This window comes from Ahaetulla prasina, chromosome 13, assembly GCF_028640845.1.
Source record: "Ahaetulla prasina isolate Xishuangbanna chromosome 13, ASM2864084v1, whole genome shotgun sequence".
NCBI lineage: Eukaryota > Metazoa > Chordata > Lepidosauria > Squamata > Colubridae > Ahaetulla > Ahaetulla prasina.
In genome coordinates, this window is record NC_080551.1 from 11,051,525 (window position 1) to 11,062,106 (window position 10,582).

The 10,582-nt window shown below is 39.4% G+C and overlaps 1 protein-coding gene across 1 annotated transcript; it reads right to left on the reverse strand.

Annotated features, from left to right (window-relative positions):
- Window positions 1–410: 410 nt before the first annotated feature.
- Window positions 411–8,936, reverse strand: SNRPA1 (small nuclear ribonucleoprotein polypeptide A'). Its single transcript, XM_058156506.1, has 9 exons — window positions 8,779–8,936; window positions 6,713–6,860; window positions 6,447–6,525; window positions 5,057–5,103; window positions 3,499–3,601; window positions 2,478–2,557; window positions 1,977–2,052; window positions 1,327–1,420; window positions 411–645 (listed from the first exon to the last, which is right to left on the reverse strand). The coding sequence occupies exons 1-9, from the start codon at window positions 8,858–8,860 to the stop codon at window positions 587–589; spliced, it is 768 nt and encodes a 255-aa protein (XP_058012489.1). The 5' UTR covers window positions 8,861–8,936; the 3' UTR covers window positions 411–586.
- Window positions 8,937–10,582: the final 1,646 nt, after the last annotated feature.

Genomic DNA, 10,582 nt, shown 5'->3' on the forward strand with positions numbered 1-10,582 from the left:
CTAGTTTCAAAGCATAGCAGTCTCTTGATCTCATTAGATTTTAACATCAAAATGTCTCTCGGGACAGGAGGTTCACATTTGTAGCAATACACATGCGTTGTGACTAGCAGCAAGGGGCTTCAAGGACAGATACTTTAGTTCTTTCCTAGGTGCTCCACCAATATAGTTATTATCACAAGAACCCGATCAAAAGTTACTTTCATAACACCACTGACAAACAAATCCAAACATATATACCTTATTTGGTTTATCACGAGCCATATAACAATGGTTTTTAAAAAAAAAATCAGGAAAAAGTAAAACAGGTCCATTCACCATTTCACCCACAGTTCTAGTACTGCTACTTTATTATGCTGTTAATCCAGTTGAACATAGTTTAAACGTGGTAAAAAAGTCACACCATAGTGTGATCTGTTTCCAAAAAGGCAGCTTTATTTAACTGCAAATGTACAGTAGAAAATTTACAAACTACAATTTGTGTATTTTCGTAGTTGCTTCTTAGCACAACAAAAAAAACATAATCCAGAAAGAAAAAAGACAAACAATAGTACATTGTAGATTATCCAAGATGTAAAAAAAAAAAGTATTAAGACCCATTGGCAACTGTATCTTCCTCCATCTCTTCCACAGCTTCATCTGAAGGACCTAATTAACAGAAAAATACGAATACAATTTATTTCTGTCAAACAGAGATGTGGAAGATCAATAGCAATAGCGCTTACTTATATACTGCTTCATAGTGCTTTTACAGCCCTCTCTAAGCAGTTTACAGAGTCAGCCTCTTGCCCCCAATAATCTGGGTCCTCATTTTACCCATCTCGGAAGGATGGAAGGCTGAATCAACCTTGAGCCTGGTGAGATTCGATCTGCCAAATTGCTGGCAGCCAGTGATCAGCAGAAGTAGCCTGCATTACTGCACTCTAACCACTGCGCCACCGAGGCTCTTTAAATTCTTATCAAAGGAACAGTTGTAGAGTCCGATTTTTTTTTCCAGTTGGAAAAATTTAAGCTCATACTAATTTAGCAACTTTCTTCAACTTTCTTAAAAGTTCTGGCCTTTGCTCTCTCCAATTGGAAGTAAGGATACATTACCACATTCTGTAGCCCAAAAAATATTTAATTCTGTATTGTCTTTGTATTTCAAACAATACATTCTCCATAAGAAGGCAATTTAAATACCTCAGCCTTGAAATGTTCCATTCTATCTACACAATTACCCTAAACTGCTCTAGAAACAGTAAAAAACAACAACCCTCCTTGTCTGTTCTTTCAAAGGAAACTTGTCAGCTCTGCTTTCTAAACGTTAGAAGACTGAATATTCCTTACCAGTTTTACGATCCCTGCCAGGTATTTGACCAGCCTGCAGCAAGCCTTTCAGCCTCTCCACTTCAGCTAGAGTTGAGGCATTTGCAATGGCATTCTTTAAAAAAAAACACATCCAAAGTCACTCTTGTAAATTCATTTAAAGGCGAATGAATATTCGAATGAGTTGCTCAAAGGATAGTATTTTCAGTAACAACTTAGCTATGAAATTTTATGTAATCTGTACTTCTCTGCAAAACAAAGAGAGAGCTATACAATTCATGACGGTAGGAAAAGCAAGCTTACACAACTGCAAACAAACAGAGTTCTGGGAATTAACAGCAGCTTGTACTTCTGTATCAAGGAGTGGCAGAGTGGCCTAGAGGTGGAGCTCTCCCCTCACAATCAGGAGGCTATGAGTTCGATCCTAGGTAGAGGCAGACATTCTTCTCTCTCTGGGCACAATGAGAATATTTCTGAACAAAACACTGCATTGGCGACAGGAAGGGCATCCAGCCATTAAACGCTCCGTTCAGTTGCCCAGACTCCACCTCGCAAGGGATTATGGGGTCATTAAAAGAAGATGATGTACTTCCATATCAGATCTTTGGCTAGATCTGACCAGTGAGTTTCTTGATTGAACTGCTCCTTTTACAGGGGCTGAAAAATATTACCTTTATAGCCTCTACGTCTCCCGGGGTGGGTCCAGACTTCTTTTTGTCGGTAGGCAAACCAGCACCTGGGTTAAAACTGAACAATAGAAAAAGTACGGTTCAATTTTAAAAGGTCTTCTTCACCTGCTTCTCGAGCTTCCCAAGAGAAGCTCAGGGAAGCCCAGATTTCAATCAAGTGTAGTATCTTATCTTTGTTAACAAACTGATATAATCAAAGAAGAGCTCTTTCAGAAACACCAGCAGGAAAGCATTCCCCAAACCCACCCGTTTTAACACTGTCCCAAGCAAAATTGTAAATGCTGCGTGAAGGTTAAGCTGCCAGCTTGAATTTTGAACCACCAGGTTGGTGACCAAAAAAAAAATATCGTATTGTTTCTTCTAAAATATATGAAGCAATGCACTGCTAATTAGTGACAGCTATTGCTTCTTATTTATTTTTTCTTATTTTTCCATTTGCCTGTGGTGTTTCTGAAGAGTTTAAAGTGGTTATCCGTATCTTACGTTTTGGCTCTCCTGGCAATATCCTTTGCAAGCTGTGCACCCTGCTTGCCCTTGAACATTTTCTCTGCCTCCTGACGCTCCTACAGCAACACCACACACACACACACACAAAGTTAATGCAACATCAACAGAAACAAGCCTACTGTGCATGGTTTTCCCCCAAAGCAATTTGTAGGGTGAGCTAATAACTAAAATATGCATATATATAAATGTGTGCACCCGCGTTGACATTACTCATTTCAACTTGCAATTCTTCTCCCAAAGTTGCACACTTTGTTGGATGTTTCTATTTTAAAAGGGGATGTGCTTCTGTCAGAGGTGACATATGAACTGCTGTGTCATAACGGGAAATTTCATTTAGCTTTGATGCTGCTCTGAGAGTGACTTTCTTTCTCCAACCATCTAAGAAGTGAATAACCAAGTATGTACGATTTACTCCAAATGTGGTAATTTAAAAGAACAGAAAACATTTTTTTACATGAGTTCTAAATTTTCATTCAGTCTGTCATATAATGGTCGTACCCAATACCAGGATTCCTAATTTTATTTTAATTTTTAAATTCAGAACTCAAGTACATATTTCATTTAGCTTTGATGCTGCTCTGAGAATGACTTTCTTTCTCCAACCATCTAAGAAGTGAATAACCAAGTATGTACGATTTACTCCAAATGTGGTAATTTAAAAAACAGAAAACATTTTTTAAATGAGCTCTAAATTTTCATTCAGTCTGTCATATAATGGTCGTACCCAATAGCAGGATTCCTAATTTTATTTTAACTTTTAAATTCAGAAGTCAAGTATATATTTTAAAACTCCCAGCCTTATTACCACATTTGTGGTATGTTTCCATAAGATAAGCATACTACAGGACTGCATTTCAAATTACAGTTGCAAAAAATTGAGCCATAATCAAAATGCTAACCCAGAAAATTATCATAGGTTAGAGAGAAAAACTCAAATTATGTAAATTATGAATATACTTGTCAGGAAACAGTACTTTAAAAGTGTCAGAGGACTTACTTTTAATTTCACTTTTTGGAAATCGAGCACTCTGACCTGTGGAACCTTGTGGATGATATATAGCCTATAATGCTTCTTATTTGTTACAGGATTTCTCAAAACGCTGAAAAGGGAAGACATTCACATATTTTTTTAAAAAAAATGTGTTCCGACCATTTAAACACAAGGAACTAATAAGAGAAACATACAAGATAAAATGTGAAACCTGAGATCAGAGGAATGTACATTTGAACAATAAACTAATTACCAAAAGAAAAAGCAATAACACTTCTTTTGGTAGGATAAGAATACCAATTTGCAACACCAATCAGTTAATGAGTAAATCACAGATTTTAAAAAATCCTCAGGTTTGTTCTAAATTAACATGTGCAAAAGAACCTGCTATTAGCCCAGGACTGTCAAACTTATATCAACGAAGAATTCTTACCTTTTGTCAAAATTACACTTACATATAAAATGGTTTTTCAAATACATACCAAGAAGTTTAACCTATATCCCTGATGGCGAACCTGTGGCACGCGCATGGAGCCATATCGGTGGGCACACGAGCGTTGCCCTACCTCAGCTGCGGCGTGCATGCGCACCCCGGCCAGCTGATTTTCCGGCCTTCCAGGCCCAACAGAAGTCAGGAAACAGGCTGTTTCCGGCCTCTGGAGGGTCTCGGGGGCGGGAGACAGTTTTTGCCCTCCCCATGCTCCTAGAAAGCCTCTGGAGCCTGGGGAGAGTGAAAAATGGGCCTACCAGGTCCATCGTGCCATCACGTGCCAAAAGCGAGGGGAACGTGGGAGGGGGTTGCATACGCATGCACAGGGGGGCAGGGCACATTGAATAATGGGTATGCGCACGTGTGACACCCCCCCACCGCGCTCCCCCCCCTTTTGGCACACGATGGCAAAAAGGTTAGCCATCACTGACCTATATGACTTAACTATGTATTATATACTTTATAAATCATTACAAGATCAAAATGCCTCGTTCTAATACTAGTAAATTACATTCTGGCCTTTCATGGTCACTGCAAACCCGCTTAAATCTCAAATGTAATGAAAACTGAACAAGTGACAACTGTGTGAGTTTTTTTGCATTTTTTTTCACCATGTATGATCATAGTCTTTATTGAGAAAAAAACTGAGCCAATGCCACCCAGCTGGCTTTTAGGCTAGCATAAAAGCCAGCTGGCTTTTTCTAGCATAAAAGCCAGCTGGGTGGCATTGGATGAGTCCGTTTCTCTTAGCCCAGGGCTGTCAAACTTGTGGGCTGGATGCGTTATGCACTGGACACACCTAGTTTAGCGAAGGGGAAAGAGTCACAATATGTCATGCGACAATGCCATGACAACGCAAGTTTGACACCCCTGTCTTAGCCCAGCCTTTCTCACAGAGAAGAAGTGGTTACAAAGAAAATAGGAGGGGTTATGAATGCTACCTTTAGTTGTACAAAATAAAGTGGAATACAAATCTGGTAAGTGAATATATAAATTTGCTTTTAAGGAACAGTAGCAGTGTCCTCATTTTTTCAACAATCAGAAACTGTTGTTTAAAAATAAAAGATTTTGTACCTCAGATAAGTTAGGGATTTAATCGTTGCCAAAGGATCAAGATCACCCTAAGAAAGGTAATACATAAAACATTTGGTTAATTTTACACCATGTTATGTACCTTGTGCACCGTTTCCTTCAAGAAGTGCAAGATTTAGTACAGAACAAGCATGTATGCAATTTAGTTTTAAGAAATATAGGGACTAGAATTCACTATGTCAATTCACACTCTAGTTCAGAAAGAACGTTATGCATCGAGCATGCCAAATGTTTGCAGCCTAGGCATTTTAAACTGTACAATTCAGAAAGCTTCATAACATGAAGCAAGGTTTATAAGCAAACTTTGCTTCATGTTGTGAAGCTTTCTGAACTGTAGGCTGCAAACATCTGGCTTGTTTGATGCACAGCATTCTTTCGGAACCAGAGAAAGGCATTAACTTTTTTCTTCGGGAAGGAAGAAACCAATTACCTTTTGGAGATTACATAAGGAAAAGCTTCCCGGGTTTATGCATTATAAGGTCAATAATGTTCTGCAGATTGGCATAAGCCATTCACAAGGCAGAACATCACACGCAGACTGAAATCAGAGAAACACAAAATGGCGCTCTTTACCTGTGTTTTTGCCAAACTACATTTAGGGAATAATAAGACAGGTCTTTCAGTTTCCACAAAAGGGGAATACTGCAAACTTTGACCGTGAGATTGCTTTCATCGATCCTGCTTCCCTGAGAATTTCTGTCTTTTTGCCGTTTATATTAATGACACATATATAAGCCTATTTAAACCAATGATATAGTAAAACTAAGAAAAATTAAACACTAAACACAAAAAGCCTCCTCTTTGTACCCTATGACTATCATTAAGTGTTGCACCTTATAATTCTAGATGAAGATATCTTTTCTTTTTATGTACACTGAGAGCATATGCACCAAGACAAATTCCTTGTGTGCCCAATTACACTTGGCCAATAAAAATTCTGTTCTGTTCTGTTCTATTCTATTCTATTCTTATTCTATTCTTTCTCCCTTCATTAGAAAAATTCATGTGTAAATAGCAGCGCCCATGGATTTGAGATTAGAACAAAAGAGAGTGAAAGAAAACCATTAAAACGTTTAGCCATGTAATTCAGTTTAGATGGTGTCAAAAAAGGTTGTATTTTGGTTTTGGCTTAAAGTGATTTATAAATCCAGCCAATATTCTTGCAATCTATAGTTTATGGCTTGGCTTAGAATGATGCAGGTATTCATCTAGAAACTACCCTACAAATTCCCCCAGTTTTATGCATGCCTAACTAAAGCGTTCACAATTTTTAAGAATGCTTATGTACTAAGAAGTAAACTGAACATAATCCTCAAACTCTAGGTCACCCTAGTACTCACAAAGCGATACTTATTTCCTTTATTCCACTTACCAATTCCATGATGTTATTGTTGATAAGGATGAGTTCAGTGAGATTTGGCAAAGACTGTTCAAGTCCTTCACCTATTCGGCTAAAAAAAAAAGGAGAGGGTAAAGAGAAAAACTAATAAATTAAATCTGGTAGAAGATAATTTCTTTGCCAAGCATCATTTGCTTTTATATTTGCATTAAGGCATGCAATAGAAATAAAGATCAATCTAGAATTTCCATTTAATCTATAACTCCGGGGTCTCAAATTGTGGCTGAAAACACACTCACCTTAATCTGTTGTTATTCATCAGCAATGTTTTCAATCTCCTCAGCAGCGGAAAGCCATCCAACTTCCGGATCTCGTTGTCGGAGAAATCAATAGTATCAAACTGGTCCAACGTGGCACCCAAATTCTCAATTACAGGAATCTTGTATCCTGATTAAAAAAACAAAAAACAGAACAGTACAAAAACATAAAAATACACATTCTGAATATGCATCTGATAACATTTAACAGCAAACTATCATTGCTGCACTTCTTATAACAAATCTGACAAGGCCTGGCCAAATGGAGTACATTCAAGAAGAGAAGATGGGAATCTGCCAGAGAATGCCAGCAAGCTCTGATAAAAGGAAACATTTGTAACAGCGTTCTATAACTTTACAGACCTTCCTATTGAAAAACACCACTGTCAATATGTGTAACAAAAGAAAACCACACATCTTTAACAAATAGAAAAGATCTGGGTTTTCTTTATTTACTTGCAAGCTCCTAGGCTTCAATTAACTTTGATTGTTGCAAAATGAATCAATCAGCAACAATGAACAAAATTGGTTTTTTTTTATAGAACTGCTGAAGAAAAAGCACACAAAAACTGGCTCACTAAGAAAAGGTTGGGACCCCTGAATGCTTCCAGCATGATCCAGAGCTTAGTCACCCATAATGGTCAAGGCCAGGGGTCTGAAAACTTGGCTCATTTATGGAGTTCAACTCCAAGAGTACTCTGGGAGTTGAAGTCCACAAGTCTTAAAAGAGCCAAGTTTGCAGACCCTTGGTCAAGGCCAAACCTCTTTATATCAGGTACACGGAGAGCACTTTTTTTCCCCACTTAAGGCAAGATAAGGAGTCAAGAACAAGATAGAACAGAAATTGTGGTTCTCCCTGAGCTTGGTTGTTTTCTTGCAGATGCTTCCTTCCTGAAACTAGATAAGTGTCATCAGTGCTTTATTTTTTTGTAAGCTATCTAGAATCATGGGGCAGCTATATAAATTCTATAAATGAATGAATGAATGCCTATCTAAATTCTATATCTACCTACCTATCTGACTAAATCCTATCTATCTATCTATCTATCTATCTATCTATCTATCTATCTATCTATCTCTACCTACTCTATATCTGTCTGTCTAAATTCTCTCTCTCTATCTATTTCTATCTATCTAAACTATATCTACCTGTCTAAATTATATATCTATCTCTACCTACCTAACTAAACTCTATACCTATCTGTCTAAATTCCCTATCTATCTATCTATCTATCTATCTATCTATCTATCTATCTATCTATCTAATCTATCTATCCCTACCCAATATCTATCTGTCTAAATTATCTATCTCTACCTACCTACCTAAACTCCATATCTACCTGTCTAAATTTTCTATCTATTTATCGCTACCTACCTACCTAAACTCTCTATATATCTATCTGTCTAAATTCTCTCTCTCTCTCTCTCTCTGTCTCTCTACTTACCTACCTACCTAAACTCTATATCTACCTGTCTAAATTCTCTGTCTGTCTGTCTATTCCTATCTATCTAAATCCTATACCTACCCACCTATCTGAATTCTCTATCTAAATTCTCTCTCTCCCCTTTCCCCTCTCTCTCCCTCCAAGAACAGAAGGGTCAAGCCCTCTCTTTGGGACCCCAATCCTGAAGGCCTAAGCCTGTTCTTTTTGCCTGTTCGTGCATCAGAATCAAGGCGTCGGCGGCTGCCGCCCAAGTAGCCATGCCAGATCCTTGCAGGTCACACCAAACTGGAACAGACAGTGAGAAAGAGGTTTGGGTGTAACGATGGTCCCCCGGGGGCAGAGGACCGGAAGGGGAGCCATTCCCGACACCAGACCTGGGATTATCCCAGGGAACCTGAACACCCGCATAGAGTAAAGCCATACAGCCTCCCCTATTCCCTAACATTCCACAAACGCCTTTTAGTAAAATTAGTCCCTCGCGGGCCACCATCCCGTTCGGACAAAACGCTTTGCACAGGGCGCTCAGGAGCCCGGGCCTACTAGGTCGAACAGGATCAAGCTCGGCCCGGTGAGGCAGAACCCCCCTAAGGCGGCTTCTCTTACCCCGGAGGTCGAGCTCCCGGTCTCGCACGGCGCTGGTGTACTGCGCCGCCTGCTCGATGAGCTCCGCCGTCAGTTTCACCATCTTCCCCTCTTCGGCGGCCTCTGCAGAGAACGCACCGCGGCCAAAAGGGCTTGAATGGAGTGCGCATGCGTCGCGGCCGCCCTGACGCAGTCCGCGGAGTTGAGCTGCCGAGCAAGCCGAAAGCCGAGCAATCGAGCGCCAAAGACTTTGCTCAAGGCTTGTTCGGGTCGCCATGGTAACGCTGACGCTGCCGGCGTGGAGGGCCCGCCTCTTTCTCAAGGGGAGGGGCTTGGAGTTGCCTTTGAGTTACAGTGTTGCGGAAAATTTTATTTTATTTATTTATTTTGTCACAACAGTATATATAAGCATAAGCATGAAAATAACTATATAATATATAAGTATATATATGAGCATAAGTATGTAATAACTATATTAATTGGATATAATGAAAGGAAACAATAGGACAATGCTCTGACCCCTTCCAATAAATGTTAAATAAATACAAACGTTAATATAAATACAAATATAACATATAAATATAATAGGTGACAAAGCACCATTGCTCTGTTCTGAGAATATGCCTTAATGAGACCAATGAGGATTTAATCCCTAGTATGTCTCCTGCATATTGGATAGGACAGGAAGGCCTGGAGGAACGTTGTCCATGGGGTCGCGATGGGTCGGACACGACTTCGCAACTAACAACAACAACATGTCTCCTGCTTGAGCAGGGGGTTGGACTAGATGACCTCCAAGGTCCCTTCCAACTCTGTTACTGTTAAACTGTTAATGAGTGTTTCAACAATGACCCCTCCAAGACCCTCTTGCAGGTCTGCAACATTAAAACGAATTAATGCCAAATATTGAAAATTTTATTTACTTAAAATATTTAATTAGCCACCGATTGGCGGCTCCCAATCAAGATACTTGCAAACATTTAAAATCAGTATCACACTTCTCGTTATTTTTCATTTGCAAAAAAAAAAAAGGAGGTCCCTCATAAAAAATATTTTACTGGTAATAATACTGAATGGGTTTAACATTGTTTTTACGCGATTCAATAAATAAATATTCTACAAATGCATCCATTTTAATTTTTAACATGGTAAATATCAATAAATAAAAACTATGTAAGCAAAAGCTCTTTTAGAGTACTCCGTAGTTTTCAAAAGTGAGAAGAGATCCTGAGAGCAAAACATTTAAGAAACACAAATTTAATGGAATGTGCTACATCATGGCAGGTTCATCCAACATGCTAAAGCTGGATATGAGAGCTGATTCTCAGCTTGATAAGATATGTCAACTCGCAAAAGAATTCCTGGCCTGTTCTCCAGTTGCCATAAGCAAGGGGTGGATGGGAAACAGATGAAATGGCATGGCAGCCAAAGACAAGATGCACATTCCAGACTTAACTCTCTCAAGGCTGTCTCCCAGGGTTACCCACAGCGGCCAGAGGGGAGTGGTCTCTACAACCGCCAAAATTGTCCCATTGACGAATGTGATTGATGACACACCCTTGGGGAAGGAGGGAAACAGGGTCATGATAGGGGCATAAATTATGTAGGGTCAGAGCTGGCTTCACTTGGCTCGAGGCTCATGATTTAATTAGAGCAGGGGTCTCCAACCTTGTCAACTTTAAGACTTGTGGACTTCAACTCTCAGAATTCCTTAGCCAGCTTTGCTTTGTGGAGGAATTCTGGGAGTTGAAGTCCACAAGTCTTAAAGTTGACAAGGTTGGAGACCCCTGAATTAGAGCATCTGTCGGAACCCTGACAGCAAGCC

What these genes read in the sequence shown, in the direction of transcription:
- SNRPA1 (XM_058156506.1), bottom strand. Translation starts at nt 8,860, where the DNA reads ATGGTGAAACTGACGGCGGAGCTCATCGAGCAGGCGGCGCAGTACACC. An exon ending in ATTGCCAGGAGAGCCAAAAC is followed by an intron (nt 2,053 to 2,477) that starts GTAAGATACGGA and finishes TCTATTGTTCAG; the next exon opens with TTTTAACCCAGGTGCTGGTT. An exon ending in TGGCAGGGATCGTAAAACTG is followed by an intron (nt 646 to 1,326) that starts GTAAGGAATATT and finishes TCTGTTAATTAG; the next exon opens with GTCCTTCAGATGAAGCTGTG.